The sequence below is a fragment of the Labrus mixtus genome, chromosome 22 (assembly GCF_963584025.1).
Source record: "Labrus mixtus chromosome 22, fLabMix1.1, whole genome shotgun sequence".
In the NCBI taxonomy this organism is placed as follows: Eukaryota; Metazoa; Chordata; class Actinopteri; order Labriformes; family Labridae; genus Labrus; species Labrus mixtus.
The window spans coordinates 719,634-740,709 of record NC_083633.1 but is presented as its reverse complement, the minus strand read 5'-3'; the positions used below and the strand labels follow the sequence as shown (position 1 = coordinate 740,709).

At 39.3% G+C, this 21,076-nt stretch overlaps 1 protein-coding gene across 1 annotated transcript; it reads left to right on the top strand.

Moving 5' to 3' along the window:
- The first annotated feature begins 278 nt into the window (after positions 1-278).
- LOC132956767 (ATP-binding cassette sub-family D member 2-like) lies at positions 279-20,222 on the top strand. The gene is made up of 10 exons (XM_061030394.1): positions 279-1,402; positions 1,810-1,990; positions 2,498-2,619; positions 8,273-8,435; positions 8,983-9,077; positions 10,655-10,800; positions 12,210-12,355; positions 14,258-14,342; positions 14,943-15,068; positions 15,255-20,222. Exons 1-10 carry the CDS (start codon positions 458-460, stop codon positions 15,457-15,459), a joined length of 2,214 nt encoding a protein of 737 aa, XP_060886377.1. The 5' UTR covers positions 279-457; the 3' UTR covers positions 15,460-20,222.
- The last annotated feature ends 854 nt before the right edge of the window (positions 20,223-21,076 follow it).

Here is a 21,076-nt window from a genome sequence, read left to right as displayed (position 1 = left end):
TGTTACTGGACGTCCGTCACGCTGTCAGACTGTAAATAGGTCTGGTAGGTTTCACCGGGGTGCGACCAATGAAACAGCCACTAACGCCAGGCGGAAATAAGTAGAGTCAAGTTAGCGGTAGGCGGAAATGAGTCAACGTTACGCGATCAAAAATTTCAAATAAAACCACAAACTGCACTGAAAGGTTTACGGTTATCGTGTTTTGCGGAGGATGGTGGGCTTGATAGTTTTATTTTGACAAGTCTAACCGGAAGTGTTGTTAATGTCGAGTACCCTCTTTGACACTGGTACAAAAAAAGAAGCAGGATGTAGCGGTACATGTAGGCTATCGAGCTCGCTTCACATCAATCAAACCGACAGAAGTCCTTGCTTTTATTGTCGACGGGCGTCGATTGCATTGGAGGTTGAGAGATGGCTGTAGTAGGCATTGTCAGCAGAGACGACAAACATTAAGAAAATGTCCAACATCCTCGATGCAGCGTCCAAAGTGAGATGGGACCGTACGACTGCGGCCAAGCGAGCCGTGTTTCTTGCGGCTGCTGCCTACGGTGTCAAAACACTGTACCCCATCATCTGGAAGCAGCTCAGCAAAAACAAAGATCCCAGGAACAATGGACGGATTTCAAAGGCGGAAAATGGATCCACTTGTTTGATAAAAACATCGAATGGTGCTGCGAATCACAAGAAGACATCGCCTGGTGTAAATGCAGAATTTTTCAAGCAGATACTCGAACTTGGTAAAATCCTATTCCCAAAGCTTGTTTCCAAAGAGCTCGGTTTACTCTCTCTGCACTCGGTTGCTCTGATATCCAGGACATTTTTGTCTATTTATGTGGCCAGCCTTGACGGTAAGATTGTAAAAACGATCGTTGAAAAAAGACCCAAGCGCTTCATCCTTCAGCTGATCAAATGGCTCCTCATCGCCATCCCGGCCACATTCGTCAACAGCGCCATCCGGTACTTGGAGTGCAAACTAGCTCTTGCCTTTCGCACCCGGTTAGTAAACCATGCCTACCGGACCTACTTCACCGATCAGACCTACTACAAAGTGAGCAACATGGACGGGAGGCTCGCCAACCCAGACCAGTCTCTCACTGAAGATGTCATGATGTTTTCCCAGTCGGTGGCCCACCTCTATTCTAACCTCACAAAGCCCATACTGGACGTGATGCTGACCTCCTACACGTTGATACAGACCGCCAGGTCCAGAGGGGCCAACGCCACCGGGCCGACCCTGCTGGCTGGGCTGGTGGTCTTTGTCACAGCTAAGGTCCTGCGTGCCTGCTCGCCAAAATTTGGCAAGCTGGTGGCCGAGGAGGCTCACAGGAAAGGCTATCTGCGCTATGTGCACTCCAGGATCATTGCCAACGCTGAGGAAATAGCTTTCTACAGGGGGCATAAGGTATGCAGGGCTGTATGACTACATATGTCAAAAAGTCAATTTTCATTCTTCATTTATAAATCATAGATGAGTGTTTGATAGTTTGAATAAAAAAAGCATGACAATTTTACTCTGTGTAACATTCCTTATTTCTTGAGGTAAAAAGAAGAAACTATAAGAAAACTAACCCTGACTGAAAACAAGCACTAACAAGTATTGGTTTTCAGATATTATAGGCCACTTTAGGGGAATCAATAAATCAACCCTTTGGTTGTATTGCATAGTCTTATCAGTGAAACATTGGGTAGAATCCACAAAGTTTATTTTCATTCAGGAAATCAGAACAGATTCAAGCTTGGATGCACTAAATGTACAGTGCTGCAGTTACTCATGGGTTGCATTGTATCATAATATGCTGTCCTTGGCAGGTGGAGATGCGTCAGCTGCAGAAGTGTTACCGGGCTCTGGCAGACCAGATGAACCTGATCCTGTCCAAGCGTCTCTGGTACATCATGATAGAGCAGTTTCTCATGAAGTATGTGTGGAGCAGCAGTGGGCTCGTCATGGTGGCTGTGCCAATCATAACAGCGACAGGCTTTGCTGACAATGGTAAGGTGGCTATTTATGTATTTGGAAGAATACAATACAAATATGTCTTGGATATAATAACACTTAGCACGTCTTACTGTGTCATATTGTATGAGGGTTTGTAGCAAACAGCACACTGCTAGTGTCAAAGTTTCTCTCTGAGGTATGAGCAGATTTCTCGCTGCACATTAACACTTCCAAAACCAATACTTCCTCCTCAAGCTGATGAGCAACTGTGATTAGCTGCCTCCAACGCCTCCCTGATGACATTTCAGTTGCATGAAAAATAAAGATCCTTGTGTTTGCTGCTGAGCACTACTAGCATGCCATTGTCACTCCTGATATTTAAATAACTTATTTCCATGTTATTATAATTTCCACATATACCAGTGTGAGATCACAGTACAGATACACTCACCTAAAGACTGTTCAGTTTTTATGCTGGAGTAAAGCATGCAGGATTACAATTTCTTTAAATCAGATGTCTTGCACTCTCTCGTCTTTCTTGTCTTTTTCCCAAAACCTTAGAAACAGCAGACGGGCACACACACGTGATGGTGAGTGAGAGGACAGAGGCTTTCACTACCGCCCGTAACCTGTTGGCCTCAGGAGCTGATGCTATCGAGAGAATCATGTCGTCCTATAAAGAGGTGAGGGAACTGCATTAATAACTGCTAGAGTTTATTTGGAGTATGCCTGAAAGAATCATATTACCCCATTACTCCTCCTTGCCTTTATGTATAAAAGTTATAGAGATGAAAAAAAGAAGGTAATGCCACTTTGCCACTAAAGTGGCAGCTTAGAAAGTAGCTGAGTCAAGTTGTATGTGTGTGTAAATGGGGAAGCAAGCAGGACATGAATGTATTTTTAGAATGTGGTTCTGCAACAGCACTTTAACTGTCATTAGGCTTTTGTGTTTATACATTGATTCCTAATGTGCCAGTATGCAATTTCATATTGTATTACAGCCCCTAAACTAGGGCTGGGCGATATGGACCTAAACTCATATCTCCATATTGTTTAGCTGAATGGCGATACTCGATATATATCGATATGTCTTTTATTAACAGTGAAAACACATGGAAAAATAAACTACCTGTTTGTGAATTTAAAAAGTAATATTATAAAATTAAAATGTTCCTTAAATAAAATAAAAGAGAGAGAGAGGAGGACAGACAGTCAGTCATCATCAGTGAGATGAGAAAAAGGTGACCTGGCACCTCTGTAAAGTTATTTTAATGCAACATAAACTATATCAATATTAACAATATTGTCTTACCCTATATCTTCTTTGAAAATATATCGATATATCTAAAAAACTCCCCTATATTTACCAGCCCAACCCTATACGCATAGATAGATATATAGATAGATAGATATAGAGAAACATAGATAGATAGATGTGAGGTACACAAAGACGGCATTAGAAGAGTTTGATATAGAAATACCAGCGGACTGCACCGAGCCCTGACCTTAACCCCATTGAACACCTCTGGGAAGAATTAAAATGTGTGTTGCATGCCGGTCCCTCTCTTTCAATAGCAGTGCCTGACCTCACAAATGTGCCTTTGGCTGAATGAGCAGAAATTCCCACAGACATACTCCATAAAGTGTTATGAAAGCCTGTCCAGGAGAGTGGCAGCTGTTGAAGTGGCAAAGAGGGTCTAATCCCATGTTAATGTCCACAGCTCTATAATGGGATGTTTAAAAAGCTTGTATGAGTGTGATGCTAATGTGTCAACTGTCATATAGTGTTTGTTGGTGCCCATGTTTATGTTGGCGTCAGTAAAAAAAACGTCTTATTTTTTTAATGGTCTTACCCGGGCCCCTCACAGTAGAGAACTTAACAAAAAATTAAAAATTAAACACTATCTCTATTCCTCTGCATCTACTGGTTCCTTAATTTTTAATGAAATGTGTAACAGTCCATTTTTCCCTTCTTTAAACCTGGAACAATTTGATGACAGTGGAGTGACATTCTTTTTTCCTACTAATGATCTGTGCTATGAAGACAAACCCTCTTTTACAGCTTTATTCTAATACATGTTATAGGTGTGACATGACAGCTGTAAATGTTGTATAGCTTTGTTCAGTTTATCACATACAGAGTTTATAACATGTTGGTGTTAACATTGACAACACCAGTGTTCCCCCCTGAAACTTCGGTTTGGCACTTTGTACACGTCGCTCTTTTACTAGAATATACATTTCAGGCTCCACTTTTACACATCCACATATGATGCACTAGCATGTTTGATCATGCCTTTCAATGGTGGAGGTTTAAATGTAGAAGTACAGTGCACAGATCCACTGGATGATTGGCAGACGAAGACTGTGCAGTAAATGAATCTTTCAATACTTCCCCATGAAAAGCTCACCATGCATGCTCAGCAGTTTTTAGTCCTGACTTAAAAAGCAAAGAAAGAAATCACTGAATGAAAGGCCTTGTTCATTGAGGGCCAAATCCCTGATCTCTCGTTGCATTTTAATCCAAAAGAAGAAAAAAAAATAGCCAGACCCATTCATGCATTCTCTCTCTCTCACCCTTCATTTCGAGGCCTGTAAGAGGATTTGGCTGCAGCGTGGTTGTGGTAAAGCTGTATCACAATACAGCTGGTTCATCTACTTTAAATCATAATGTCCACACAAAGTGTGTTTGAACAAGGGTCAGGTGAACTCCCATAGCATGTTGTCTGCATGTGTGATACTTGTCTTCAGGCAAGATTTCTACAGCCTGCAGTGCTGTAGTGAGGAGTGCAAATTGCTTCTCTGATAAATGTGTGAGTAGGTTGCCTCGTTCTCTCAGCGTGAGTCATCTCTTCTCGAAAATGTCCTATTGTACCACTGAACCCACAAGGACATGCACAACCAATAACAATAACTTGTATGTGTAAATGTACTTGGCAATAAATTCTGATTCTGATTCTGAAAAGATTTTAGAAGCATGCCAAAAAAGTCTTATATACAGTACATCTTCAAAAGAACATTTGAAACAGGAGGCCTAAGGGCACCATCTTTGGCACAGAGGATTGTTGGGATCTCACTCCAGTTCTTTGGCTCAGAATAACTCTCCTGTAGGATACAAGTTCCAGCCCTCAATCTTCACAGCGCTTGCATACAGCAGCAAGCCACTGCATGCAAGGCAGAGAGGTGTGTGAGTGTGTGTGCAATGAAACGGGGACATTCCTCAGGCAGTGTGCCCTGCTCACGCCTCTAGAAGCTCTGCCCATTTAATATCATGGTGTACAGTGTGTTTGTTTGTTTATGACAGTGTGCGTGTGTGTGTGCCTGTGTGTGTGTGTGTGTGTGTGTGTGTGTGTTTAGCCTTATGACGTGTCACAGCTGGTGTTTGTTGCTCAACTTCTTTTGTTTTTAGAATGCCTGTGTTATCCAGTTTTGGGCCACTCCTTTAACTGTTTTATTGACGCTTTCTTTTCTATTTCTATAGCTAAATACATCTTTCTATAAAAGTGCTCAAAATAATTTTAGCAGCGTAATCCAATGGGTTATCTGCAAATATATCGCACAATCACTTTATCATCGTTATTGTGCTGCCAAAAATATCACTTATTATTCTGCCAAAGAGCACCTATGGAAGTCTGGAAAAGGGGAGGAGCTAACTTTTGTACTGCATTTTGTAACTGTGTGTGTTGGAACAATATTTAAACTTTTTAAAATGGCTAGATAAAAAGCTGTTATATATGACCATTTTTAATAATGATATTGTTTTCCATTTTCATTAGTTTCTGATTTGACAACACAACAGAGCAGAGGGTTATCTGATGGCTCTATGAGATCTAATCATGGAGGCAAATGAACACAGAAACCATTTATAGGCATTCAGTCCTGAAGATTGAATCTACTGCCATTTTTGTTTGACTGTAGGTCAGCCAGGTGTGTGTGTGTGTGTGTGTGTGTGTGTGTGTGTGTGTGTGTGTGTGTGTGTGTGTGTGTGTGTGTGTGTGTGTGTGTGTGTGTGTGTGTGTGTGTGTGTGTGTGTGTGTGTGTGTGTGTGTGTGTGTGTGTGTGTGTGTGTGTGTGTGTGTGTGTGTGTGTGTGTGTGTGTGTGTGTGTGTGTGTGTGTGTGTGTGTGTGTGTGTGTGTGTGTGTGTGTGTGTGTGTGTGTGTGTGTGTGTGTGTGTGTGTGTGTGTGTGTGTGTGTGTGTGTGTGTGTGTGTGTGTGTGTGTGTGTGTGTGTGTGTGTGTGTGTGTGTGTGTGCGTGCAGAACTCCTTCCCTCGGGGCTTATCCTAGCTGTGAATAATCCTCCATCTGTTGATCTTACCAGCAGCAGTTCTGTATCTCTCACTTTTCCTCTCTCTCTTTTTTCTCAGACATGCACTCAACATCATGTTGTAGAACAAGTATTCTGTGTTTCTTTTCATATATGCCCAGGAACAACAGCAGATATACTTCAACTTAGCACCTTTTGTATCTCTTAATATATATATATATAGGTCCATGTAGTAGTGCTACTTCTCCTTTAATGTATCTCACACATCATTCATAGCTTTCATTACACCGGTTAAAGCAAAGCATTTAAAAACCACCAGACTGGTCAAACTGGTCCATTTGAAGAAGTGTTTAGTAATTCTGCATAAAAATACAAAATCTCCACAAATTTGGCAAAACAAACACAGTTTTGTAATACAGACAAAATGTGCCAAATACATGCAAATACACAATATCTCTATCTAGAGAGGGACTTTGTGTTCGCAAATTGTTTTCTTAAACAGCATTGAATTGAGCTCTAAGGGCCACCGTACCAAAGAACCTCTGAGGGGCAATGCCACTTGTATTTAAGGCAGCTTTAACTTTAGTTGTTTGATGGTTTGTACTCTGATCTTAATAATTCTACATGATGGGGTACACATATTGTCTCAAACATGTTTGATATTTGGAATAAAGAGATCTTGATAATATCGTCCAAACTTTCTGAGCATGACCACAACATCGAGGGAAAGAGAAGACTTAAAAGTGAAAGAGCAGTGGACAGTGTTGCTAAGCAACAATAAACAATTACCCTTGAGGTTAGCTACCATACTTGTTGTTGTATGTGCATGTTTGAGATAAGAGCGCAGACATACTGTGAAGTTTCCACTTTGGCACGAGGCCATGTGATTTATAAACCGGTCAAACTTTTCAAAAGCTAACCTAATCTCAAAGTCTTTATTTACCAGCAAAGTTTCAAAGTTCCTAGTCTTATCAGATACATGTACTTGATTGAATCTAAAGAGTTTACAAATGTATTTTCTCCCATGAGAATTACTGATTACTGATCCTTATACAGTTCTGCAACATGCTGCCTAAGCTCTTGAAGTGATGATGTGGAATTCCCAGAAACGGTGATGCTTGTTTTGTACAATCAAGCTGTGTCAACAGCCTGCATCGTCTCGCTGCAGGGTGCAAGAGGTGGATAAAAAAGGGAACTTTCCCCTGTGGTTTATCCTCATTTGTCCTTTTTTTTATGTGATATGTGAGAGGTACTCCTTTGTTTTACTCTCCTATCCTTTTCTATCTTGATTCATTTTGTCCCAATGTCGTGTCACATCATTTTGTTGTGTCACAATCAATCACAACTTGTGGGAAAAGAGAGAGAGAGATGACGAGGTACTTTATAAAACATTAACTGAAATATCTTATAAGGCAAAACACTTTATCAAGAATGCAATCAAATACACAACATTAAGAAGGAGATTCTTCATTTAAACACATTGAGAACAGCCTTTATCTAAATCACATCTATGATATTGGGGACGTCTTCAACACAGAAACCAACCAGGCATTACCCTGAGATACATTTAAGAACAATGTAAGCTATTTCAATCCATTTCTTTTTGCCAATAATCAAGACGTCTCTGCTTAACATTTGTGGGCAGCTTGGGCTGGATTTTGGATTAATATAGAGAACCATCTATGAGTCATATCCGATGTGTCCTTGGGCAAGACACTTAACCCCAAGTTGCTCCCACTGCTTCATCAGCCGCGTATGACTGTGTATGAATGGGATTAATTACTGCTGATGGTCTCACTACACAGCAGCCTCTACCATCAGTGTGTGAATGTGTAGGTGTGACCTGCGGTGTAAAAACACTTAGAGTAGTAGAAGACTAGAGTCTATACAAGCTCAAGTCCATTTAGCATTTACTAGTTTACACAAACTCTCAATCACAACAAGTAGTGCTCAGCTGTAAACATGTGACTCAATACTTGAAATTTTTTGAGAGGTTGTTTTTAAGTGAGATGACATGCCTCTGTCTTTACCTAGTGATGACCTTTGACCCCTGTGTGTTTGTATTGACAGGTCACAGAGCTGGCAGGTTACACTGCACGGGTTCACAACATGTTTTTGGTGTTTGAGGATGTCCAGAGGGGCGTCTACAAGCGCTCTTCTCTATCAGCCACAACAGGACCCGAGAAGAAGAGCAAGCCTGAGATGCACATAGACGGACCGTTGGAGATACAGGGTACCCTGTTCTTTTGTACACACACACACACACACACACACACGATGTAAACAACGTGAAGATAGGACTCTGAAAACTCTGAAAACATCACAGACAGTGAGACTCAGGTGTTACACCCATTGTAGACAGTCATGACTCACAGAGTTATTTTCAGAGGATATACTTGATTTATACATTTAAGTGTGAGAAATCACATATAAAACCTTTAACAGGAGATGGCTTCAGTTACATCCTTAGATCTCTGTGTTCTCCTGTCAAAGTTTGCGTTTGTTTTTTTCCATTTTGCCATACATCATATTTCAAGAAAAAAAGTTGGTCTTGTTGATTAGATAACTTATGTACCTATTATTTTGAACAATGAAGAAATTCTTCAGCTAGAAATCAGCTTTAAGATTATAGATAAGCACAGGTATTTTTTAACCCCATAAATCCTGCCATGTAGGTTTTTATCTCATCCATATCCATGCTTAAGCCTAAACACAGCCTTGTCCTCACTATCTCATATTTGACACTGTAGTGGTGGTCTTTCTCTCTTTTGTTTTCTCAGGTGAAGTGATAGATGTAGAAAATGGAATTGTGTGTGAGAATGTTCCAATAATAACACCTAATGGGGACGTGGTAGTGTCTTGCCTGAATTTTAAGGTAAGACTGCCCTGCTCTTTTGTCCTTTGATTGTCTGTATTATATTTCAGTAAAAATCAAAAGCCCCACAATATCCTTTTGATTTCTTTCACAGCATCACATTCCACTCAATATTACCCATCAATGCTAACTTATATATTTGTTTGCATACCATGTCCGATGTTCACCATCAGCCCCCCTGGGGGTCTTTATGTTCCATTTGTTGCATTTCTGAAAACATCCTTTGTGATCTCATTATGAAACAGATACATCCTCTGGGTGTCAAGATGTTGTACCCTCACGCTGCTGGCTACTGGAATGAGTTGTAAACATTCTTGAAATTATTGATTAATGCTGACAAAGAGTTAAATATCACTTCTCCAACATTTCCAATGTCATAAGGACGATACATTTTATGCTCCATCTCTCATGAGCCTCGTGGATGGAAAATTGGCAAAGTTCATTTTTGCAAGTTGCAATTCACTGCATGTTCTGTTTAATTGGCTCTAAAGCCTCAGAGGGAGGTTTCTGATGCTGGTATCATATTCTGTAAATTGGGTCATTGTGTTGTCCTGCTGTTGTTGTTGATCATTTGACACTTGTCTGGAAGCTGGATTTAAAGTTGCCTTCAAACTGTTGCCAGAGCAATGTGTCTTTGAGCTGAAGTTTGCAAAAGTACAGGGACATTGAGAGTTTTTTGGATCTCAACTACGTGTTAAGCCCCTCTATTACCTTTTTGCTAAGATGCATTAATAGAGAAATATCAACAGAACATTTGTTGATATTTTAAAGCTCCCACAGTTCATGCTGACCGACTTCAATTAAACATTGATTTAAGGTCAATAGACTCACTGCCACTGAGTTAGTAGATGTTGGCGCTCTGTCTACACCAACAATTTCACTACTTTGTAAGTGTAATTATGCACCAATAGTTCAGCTAGTTCTTCCTTTTGACACTGTGTAATTATTACACTTAAACTGTTACAGTGTGTTCACATGAGTTTGATAAACATCATAATATATAATATTAAACATAAAATATAAATAGATCATGGGGCGCCGGTTGCCACCCCCCAAAAAAACACCTTTACTTTTTAAGTGTGTCATTTAACTTGTTTAACACTGATTTGGAATAAAAGATACATTATAGGGAAAGTGCCATTCTTAAATTTGCAGTTTTTATGACAGATGTGGATGTGTTTCACTGTTGTAAAGAAATCTTGAACCTTGTCAGAACAGCAATTATTTCTTTCTTCCCTTCCTTACATTCTTGCCCTTTTTTTTTTATTTTGACTTCGTCTGAACCAAAAAAAGAGATTTAGTGACGCCTCTAAGTTTGAGTTTAGCTGTTGCTCAGACACCAAGAATGGACAACTAAAATTCCACATATTATTTAAAAAAAGCAAAGGCTCTTCCAGGAGAATTCCTGTGTGAACATGTTGGATTTCATGTGTGTAATACCAGTCAAATGCTGCTTAGTTTAAGCTGAATGCCCATTGATGCTTTCTATCTATTCAGGGCTTATATCTTAATGACAGTATGTGATTATAGTAAGGGTTGGATCAAAGGAGGGTTAATGCATGTTCTCTCTATTTCAGGTAGAAGAGGGCATGCATCTACTCATCACTGGGCCTAATGGCTGTGGGAAAAGCTCTCTGTTCAGGATCCTCAGCGGCTTGTGGCCTGTGTACAGCGGCCAACTCCACAAACCCTCTCCTCAACACATGTTCTACATCCCTCAGAGGTATACACACAAACATCACACATTACTTATTCCAAAGGGTTTCATTGTTGCACCCTCTCAGTAATAGAATCCATTGTAACAGGAGCTGAGTGTGTGTGGGACAGACAGACAGAAACCAGAGCCTTGACCACAGTGAAATATTTACCAACCAAGACTCCAAGGGTTGAGACACTTTCAGTTACATTAGATGCTTTATTATTCTGCTGGATGATTTCTAAAAATGCCGTAAAGTTAGTTTTAAAGACCCCAACCAACACAATCACAGAATACCGCTTGCTGTATTTTGTGTCACTTCTAAATGTTTCAGTATGAAACAGTACATTTTGCTGCTGTTATTTCCATTTCCATCTATATTAAAAAGTAAATAATCTTCAGAAAAGGTAAAGGGGTAAAAGTGGATTTGAAGTGTCTAAATATGTACATTCTGTTTGGCATTTTTTGTTTTGGATTTTGAAAATTTCAAAAAATCAGAGAATTGAGAAAAAAAAGTACTTTGAGTTTTCTGTTGTATCTTTCATCACAAGAAGTACACTGATTTACACAAGTCTTTATTATTCTGATGGATGATTTCTAAAAATGCCTGAAAGTTAGGTTTAAAGACCACAATCATAGATGTTTTTTTTTTTTTACTTTTTGTCATAGTTTGCGATGGATGGATGGATGGATGGAATCATGGGAGAGGGAGCTCTGATAGAAATAACCCATGTGTCCCCAAACTGCGTCTTTTGCTTTAGTTAATCATAATAACTCTCTATGTTGTGTTGTGGCGCTGGTGGCGCAGTGGTTAGTGCGTGCGCCCATGTGTGGAGGCTGTGGTCCTCAAAAGCGGGCGGCCCAGGTTCGGATCCAGCCTGTGGCTCCTTTCCCGCATGTCATTCTCCACTCTCTCTCTCTCCCAGATTTCTGACTCTATCCACTGTCCTAGCTCTCTATTAAAGGCACAAAAAGCCCCAAAATAAATCTTTTTTTTTTTTTAAACTCTCTATTTAAGGATTAAAGCTCTCTTAAGCTTTCCAATGTGTTGCTTTAGGAAATCAAAGCACTAGATATATCAGACTTCAGTCCATTAACTGAACAGAAACGCACAGAATGAGTCAAAGACCATCCATTGTAATCTTACTCAGGGCTGTCTAGGGGTGCAGACTCAGCTGACTCCCTCCTACAGAGTGGTGAATATTTTATACATATGATGACACAGCCACCTGTCAGCTGTAACAGAATCCAATGCATTGTTCATTAGCCAGAATAGAGGCTTAATGTCCTACTCTTTAAGCATGTGTTCTTCCCCTTTGTACACACACACTTCTTCTCTGTCAGATTTGTATTTTTTACATCCAGAGTACTACATGAAATGAGCAGTTAACAGAGTGCCACTTTAATGTGCTTGATGTGTATGTGTGCTCCTCTAGGCCGTACATGTCCATAGGTTCACTGCGGGACCAGGTGATCTACCCAGACTCTGTGGAGGACATGTCTGCCAGAGGCCTCAGTGACAAGGACCTGGATGCTATCCTGGACATTGTTAACCTTAAACACATAGTCACCAGAGAGGGAGGTAAGGCAACAAGAAAGACAACTTTCAAAGATGTGGAGCTCTGTGTTTCAAGTGAAAATAAGGAAACTAACGACATAAGTAAGGAAATGAAATAAAGATTATGTAACACATTCTGATAGCTCAAAGCTTTAAAAAAAAACACACAAATAAACTGGATAAATAAATCAGTCAAAATAGAATTCTAGGCACCAAGAGCAGACCTCAGACAAATATAGAAATCAGATGAGGAAAACTTAAGACATACACAAAAGAACTAAAGGAAATATATTTTAAACAGTTTGACAATATTAACAAGAGCTACACAAAAAAAGTACTTTTCACCCATTAACCTCTTGAACATCCTTAGTCTTATTTATTCTTTGACAATTAATACATCAACAAAAAGTACAATTAAACTGATCAAGAAAATAAACAATTATCTAAGTACTGCCCTATGAAGTGAAGTGGTTGTTTTGAGACCAAATAGACTGAGTTATGTATAGAGCCCGACCAATTGATCGGCCTGCCGATATAGAGCGCCACAGGAATGAGTCCTAACACCCTGAAGTAAGTTAGCATTTGAGCGCCATGGGGTCTAACGTCTAAAAGTCAACAGGGATTTTGAATGGGTTTGTGGTTAGACACCTGAAATAAGGTCTGTGGTTAACACAAGCTTCAGAGATGTTGGTGTTTTGTTAGACCACATAACTCCGTCGAAAATAGACTTGCAGCGTATTTTAAACGGAGCAACTTGTGACTCTGTTTCAGGTGTGTGTGGCTGCTCGTCTTTGGCTGTATGACAGTCCTGTGATTGGCTGACAACCAGTCCAGCGTGTTTCTCATTGCATGCCCAATGACAGCTGGGATCAGCTCCAGCCCCTGCGCGACACCAATGATGGGTGGATTGTATAGACAGCACTCTGTTAAAGTTAACGGCGGGTTTAATTTATGTTCAAGTAAAACAAAATATATACAAATAGTTAAAGCATAAAATTAAAAAGACACTCATTCACTTACATTGATTAAATAATACACATTAGGCAGCATATAGCAGTAACAAATACAAAAAAATAGCAGTGGCAAAGTCAGGGATTATAATGCTACTTGAATATAATGCACCATGAGCAGAGTTAGTTTACTTTTGCTGAGTTATCAAGAACAATTTGAGAAGTGAATTTTCTGATAGATAGCCTACCATATAATTCCAATTTCCAAACTCTCTTTGAAGATTGCTGGAATGTGTGGCTAGACTAAGACTAATAATAAATGTTTTATGTATTATCAGTGATTTCTGTTTCTGCAGGACAATGCATTATGAGCTTGCAAATGATATACAATAGGCTTCATATTGTGCAGTTATTACTTGTGTTGACTAAACTTGAGCCTGCGGCTGATTGGCGGCCGCTCTCCACTCAATTTCATCTCAAGAGGCCCTTTGTTGCTAACAAACTACTGTACAAGGTGTAGTGCTATAAGAGGGTTGACTTCAACGGCCTTAACTGTGAACAAAGCTGAGAAAGGTCTTGATTGTACATGCAACAGTATCACACACATGTTGTCAGGGATCATCAGTCATAGATGTAGATACATGTGCTGTGAATTTTCTGTTAAGCCTTTAAAAACATCACACAAAAATAGTTGTACTGCAATGAACTTAACACTCTGTAAACCTTTTAGGAAACATCTTTCATCTGTTATGGTGTTGTAGTGGTTGTTAATGGCTGCAAACCCAATCTGTCATGTCAAACATGCCCTTTCTTTGAGTATATTTCACTAAAATACTTTAAATGAAATCCCTGTTCTGTTACAGATAAAACTGGAAAACTCTCAAAACTTGTTATCTAAAAATGTCACTATCTATAGGTATAACACCTTTTGTAGCACATGTTTACAAGCCTGTGTGATGTCTGCTTTTGCATCAAGGCTGGGACACTGAGCTGGATTGGAAGGATGTTCTGTCAGGAGGCGAAAAGCAAAGGATGGGCATGGCCCGTATGTTCTACCACAGGTGAGAATTTACAGCTTCATTAGAGTCAAGTTTCAAATTGGTCCTATCAATGAGCCATGAAAAGTGATTATTAAGAATGAGCATCAACAAGCCCACAGCCCAGGCTAAGGGAAGATACAAAGAAGTCTACAAGAGTGTTTATTGTCTAAGCACTGTTTGGTTATTTTCTGACTTAAAACATGCAGATGATATCACCACATAATCTCATTAAATACTCACTAAATCAATGAAAATTAAAGTAATTGGTTGGTTGCAAAAACTGAAATTAAATCATGGTTATGTCATTGGTGTTGTGTGTGTCACTTGTTTGTTTTGTTCTGGGTGTGTGTGTGTGGATTATTTTTTCTTTTTTTATGTGGGTTGCTTGGTTTTTGTTGTTTTATTTTTCTCTATTACAAAATAAATTGGGCAAACTAAGATATTATTATAACCATTTTGTTTTCTTCTTCTACATTCTATTATTGTTTTGTATGACATTATATTATGTTTGGATAAATGAACTATGTTTGGATAAATGAACTATGTTTGGATTGCCCAATAAACACAAAATTGCAAAAAAAAAGAAAAGAAAATGAAAGTAATACTCCCGATGTGTTTCAGGCCTAAGTATGCGCTGTTGGATGAGTGTACCAGTGCTGTGAGTATTGACGTGGAGGGAAAGATTTTCCAGACTGCTAAGGATGCCAGCATCTCTTTGCTGTCCATCACGCACAGACCCTCACTGTGGTAAGAACAATTCTTCAATCCTTTCTTTTCTAATTCATGAAAAGGTACAGTGGAGGATAACTGAAAATAAGATTCATGTTGCTCACCTTTCAACTCCTCATTCATCCTGAATTCATTGCATGCACCAAATACATTTTTACAAGTTGTGTCACTATCCTGCTTTTAAATCGTCCTCTCTGCCTCTAGGAAGTACCACACCCACCTGCTGCAGTTTGACGGCGAGGGAGGCTGGCGCTTCGAGCAGCTGGACACGGCGACGCGCCTCTCCCTCACCGAGGAGAAACAACGCCTGGAGGCCCAGCTGGCCGGCATCCCCGAGATGCAGCATCGCCTGAACGAGCTGTGCAAAATCCTGGGAGACGACTCGGTCCTCAAAACAGCCGAGGAGTGAACTAGAGCTGGGTAAGGGGCCCAGAGGGGAAAAGAAGAGAGGAATCGAGGGGGGAGTGGGGGGGGGGGGGGACAAAGAGGCAATGAAAGAAAAAAGAAATCTGTAGGGGGATTTGTTCATGTTTTTTTGGGGGGGGGGGGCTTAGATTTTCTTTTTTTTTTTTTAGGTTGTTTAGAATTTTTTCTTTTGCTCCGAGCCTCTTCCATTAAACCAGCATAGACATCTCCTTCCTCTCTTCTTTTAGTCTCTTCTTTACCCTGCTGCTGTGAGCGGGACAGCAAAGTGGAGTCACACATATTCTCCTACCGGATGTAGGTTTTTAAATATTTTGTTTCAGCATACATCATTTTTAACGTCAGTTTGCCACAGTTCAAACTGGTAAATGAATTTGTTTGTTTTTTTAGCACTTTACTCTTTTATAGAGGGCTGTTTCTGTTTGTTGTGTTCGCTCACAGTGACTCGGTGATAGCTGCATTTTAGCTGAAAAAACTTGTAGTACAAAAACCACTTTATAATGTCCAAAGCAGTATTCTGATCCCAGCGTTCTGGGATTGTACAGGATGAACATGTTTCTTAATTTAGCAGTAGAATCTCATCCTAACTGAAGTTACCTCCTAACTTTGAGAGTTCATAAGAGACTATTTTTCAAAATGTCACAGTATGCCTTTGTTTGATTGGAGGATCTGGCTACAGTACAATCCCTTTCCTGATACCTCACCTTAACCCATCTTCTTGCTGACAAAGTGAACCACTAAGGCTCAGTTGCAGATGCACACATGGCTGGCACAGAAAAATGGCCAATCTGGGGTCATTATTATAACGATTAGTGACGCAGACCTGACTCCTTAACTACAGGTTTCTGCTTTATTGAACAAATACAATGAGATTAAGAGCCACCCTCAAAAGCTTTCTGGTCCTGGTGGTCTACATATATATACCATACACAGATAGCCATGTTACTGACAGACCCACCTGCACGCAGTGCCCTGTTCAAACTGTCCGCTGTGTTGACACCAAACACACAGCTTTATGATTGTTGGCTCTTTTTGAGTCTGTTTGGATGCACAACATGGCATGATGTGACAATGAGCTAATACATGGCACTCATTCTATCAAACTATACACTTGATGAAGACACAAGTTAACTTAGTCAAAGCTTAATTTTTGTTTTAAAGTGGAAGCAGAGTGTTTACATTACCCTGAAAGTTTTGGTAAAACTCCACACATTACATTTTAGTTTATTAGGCCTTATTGTGTTTAACAGAATAGGACTTACTTTTGGCTTGAGCACTATTTGACAAACAGTCCGATCATTCTCTCACATAACTTCTCCGAAGGTGTGATACTGTGAAATTAGTGATCCAGTGCATAAACATCATTACCTTTTCATGAAAAAGTCCTAAATGCTGTTCTCATGTGGTGGTTCTGAGTTTGAGATGTAGCTGTACTTCTTTTCAGACGTGTGTGCATAAAGAGTCTAAATGAAAAAGGATTTCAAAGACTATCGACTATCGGGGGTGTACCAGGGAGTTTGGATTGTTTTCTACATCACACAATAGGAACAGGGAGTTGAACATTCAATGATTTGATTCATTAAGGATCATTTTTTGTGTGATAGGTAACCAAATGTTTACCTAGTTCAACTGTGATTCAATGTGTCCTGTGTTCAAATCTCTGTATCAACCCTGACTTCAATTACAGAACCCAGAACCAATGACATGTGTGGAATCACTATAGAATCATATGAATGAGGAAATCATTTTATAAGAGAGAAAAATCACTGGACTTGTGTATTTATACTTTAACACTGTACACCAATCAGAACTCAATACATGTTATTCTGAAAGATGTATTGACTGGTTAAGTGTAATATCATCTCACTGGATACAATAACACTGTTATCATGTCTCTGTTTAACACTTCACCATGATGGTGTTGCAAAGCATGGACAATCAGTGACATGAACAGGAGAAGACCAACACAAACACAACTATGAACCACACCTTTATTCTGGTTTCTTCTAAGTAACTCCCAGGTCTTAAAGGAAGAATGTGCCACTATTTGATCCAGTAGATGTCACCCAAAACAAACTGCTGTTTGGGGACATCTCTACTATTCTGAAAACTCTGCTCTCCTCCAGAGACACACCTCCAACCGTTCTCCACACGCGTTCGCACGGAGGAGTTATGAATTAGAAAGCGGCATAATTAAGCACCATTAAGCACAAGCGGTGGACAAAATTGTCCTTTGCTCGAGCTGCAATCACCTGTATCCTGAATTGTTGTGTTAGCATGCTAATGTTAGCACTCTTTGGTTTAGCTTCATATTGCACATACATTGACACAGAATGACCGAGATCTAAAGACACTTACATGACATCCAAATAAGCAGCGAGGAGGTTCTCATGATATTCTTTTTTTCCTGTATTTATGTGTTAAATGTCGCACATTCTTCCTTTAAAGGCTTTATTTGTGATTTTTCACACTTAAATATAATATAAATCAAGTATATCCTCTGAAAATAACTCTGTGAGTCATGACTGTCTACAATGGGTGTAACACCTGAGTCCCACTGTCTGTGATGTTTTCAGAGTTTTCAGAGTCCTATCTTCAGTTTGTTTACATCGCCAGGACGGCCGGCTGACTCCTCCCCTCGTGTATAAAAGTTGAGGGACTAGAGAAAAGAAGAATAACATACTGTACTCACTGCTTAACTGTGTTTCTAGATCACGCTCATTTCAGGTCAATTTACATGCAGTGTGAAGATACGAGCATAATAAAGATCGCTAGCATTAGCATGCTAACACAACAATGCAGCACAAGTTGTTTTGGTTTCATGCTGGTGCTCAAGGGCGACATCTGCTGGATCAAAAAATCACATATAAAGATCCTTGCTCCATTGATACTTTATACATCTCCTGCCCCCCCCCCCCCCCTTTTGGCTTTCAGTGCATGGTTTTAGAGGACTTAAGACCACATGGAAGCAAACATTACAAAAGGACTTTCATTTGTTATTCTTCCCTGAAAATGTGACAGGAGAATAAAATACAATGCAATTGTGAATGCATTCAATTTATATCCACCAGAAACAATAATCTGAATTCTCTGTAATGGTCTAGTTATATCAGCTGGACTGCACAAACACTTTAACATTGGTTCAGTAGGCATTACCATAGACCTTGAAAGGAACAGAACAAGTCCTTTCAGATGCATTCTGGTGTTTCTGATCCCTAACATTCTGTTACTCCGCTGTCAGTCAGACTTTATTGACAGGAGGACAGAGAAGCTGCTGAATGACGCAGAGTCTGCCAGGTGACACTGCAGCATAAAGTCAGCTTGAGAGTAGACAGTGCCTCATTGGCATGACCATTAATCGTATAGCTAAGGCAGAAATCATTTTTCTTCATTTAAAGAGGATGGTATAATGATGATGACGTGCCATTTTGCAAATGTGTTTCATTCATTGGTATGGATCTTTTACCTTTCCCTTCCAGTTATCACTCACCCTGCCGCTCAGTGGTGATTTGTAGGCAAGTCAGTGCTGCTTTTTTTAAATCCTCCAGAATATAAGACTTTATCAAATGAGAGAAGATCTGTTTGTTCCATTTCTTAATTTGTTAGTTTTTTGCATTTATATTGATCTATTTCATCTTAAAGAATGTCCAAAATGTGTTATTAGAAATTTCCACCTTCATCATGGAAGTTAAACCTTTATTTGTTTCCACTGCCTCCATGCGGGGGGGCAGCTATTTCAGGTACAATATCCCTTCAGTTTTTCAGCCACTTTTAAATATGCTGCTCTGCTGTGACTCTCTGCTAGTAAGCAGGTCTGAAGCTGGAACTAATTACAGGGAAAAAATATATTTGTATTGTCAGTGTTTCTTTTAAAATGGCACATCAGCATTTCTTACCCATTAGGGAAACCATTCAAACCAATTGACTTATTAATATAGTTTGACCTCTAGCCTCTCCTATTATATACCCTAATGACATCCTTACTAACATCACTTTCTTTATAGAAAGTTAGGCTTTCCAGCCTTCCAGTAAGAGATTGAATGACCCATTATGTGATAATGCACCCCTTCTGGTTTCAAAGACAATGTGTGGTCAGGTCATTAAAGGTCATTAAAGGTTCTCATTGTGTGATATTTTTTTATTTATATTATATTGTGTTGATAGTGCATGTAACACTGATTAATTAGAACCACATAGCTGTGTTTGAATTTGGATTTACTGAACATGTGGTTTGTGAACTGGGATCATGGGAAATGTTAGTGTATGACATTTTCATCTTGATTTTTCATGTAATTCAAGAGGTTAAGGACAGTCAAATCAATATTATCACCGAGTCAGGAGAGGAAATTTAGGTCGGGGAATATGATTTTTTTTTTATTTCTAACCTACAGTATTAGGAAGGAGGTATTTCTTTTGACTGTCTTTGACCTCTGAAGCAACATGCTGTCATCCTCCCTCAGAGCTGGGGATAACTACACTTTGTACTTAACTTTAAAGAGTTCTCCTGTTTGCAGACGACTCTCCTGAATATGTAACTATTTTATAATTTTGAATTCCTGGAACGATAGTCAGGACTTACTTAATTGCATTCTCATTGTGCATGTGTACTGTAGGAAACTGTATTCTTTAACGTTAGAGTAAAGAGAGGTACATCGAATTAAAGGTCATCTGAACAAAAACATGTGCTAAGGTCACTTTATGTTGAAAGATGAAGATGTATTTTCTTGCAAATAAAAAAATTAAGTGCAACCTCAAAAAAACTGTTTCATTTTTTCTCCCCCCCCCCCCCCCCCCCCCTTTCCTGAACCCTTTTTTATGTTTTGTTTGTTTGCCATTTCCAGTTGTATTCCTGTTAGCAGTGATTATAGTTGATTAATGCATTGGCCTCTGTTATGCATTTATTACCATAGAGACATGACTTGTGTTTGCTTTTTTTTATTGGTGAAATAATACAACAGAATAGTGAGCAAATTACATTTCTGAGGACGGTTTAAAAGAAACAATACAAGAGGCAGTAGGCAGGTTAACAACAGGAAGGATAACAGCAAAAGAAGTTATTGAGTTGATGAAATACTATGAATAAAAAGTGAATAAAGGAGATGATGGAGAAAGATTAGATGAATTACAGTGAGATTAAAAGTCACATACTTTGTTGAATATCTATTATATTGTTTACTATGATCTATATAAAGTATTTATTTGATTTGATTTTGACAGGTTTGTGGGAAGAATGGGAGAATGGGTATCAGGAAAAGGAAAGAAAAAAAGCAAATAAACAACTACTAAAATAACAATGATATTCATAATAACTCTAACCATAGTAATCATAATATAACTCATTATATCAGGCACAGTAAAGTTCAATTACATACGTTTCCACATATATTTACATACGTATGTACCTGCAAGCACATGCAAATATGCACTTACACGCACCCACTCTCACAAACACACTCACACACATATACAAACACTATTCTGAATATATTCAAAATGTACTTTATATTCAACACATCATATGACTTTGGTGTTTCTTTGTAGTTAAAAAAAAAAAATAGAGTGATGTACTCTTGCAAACTGTTTTAATGTGACAGGCTGTGGAG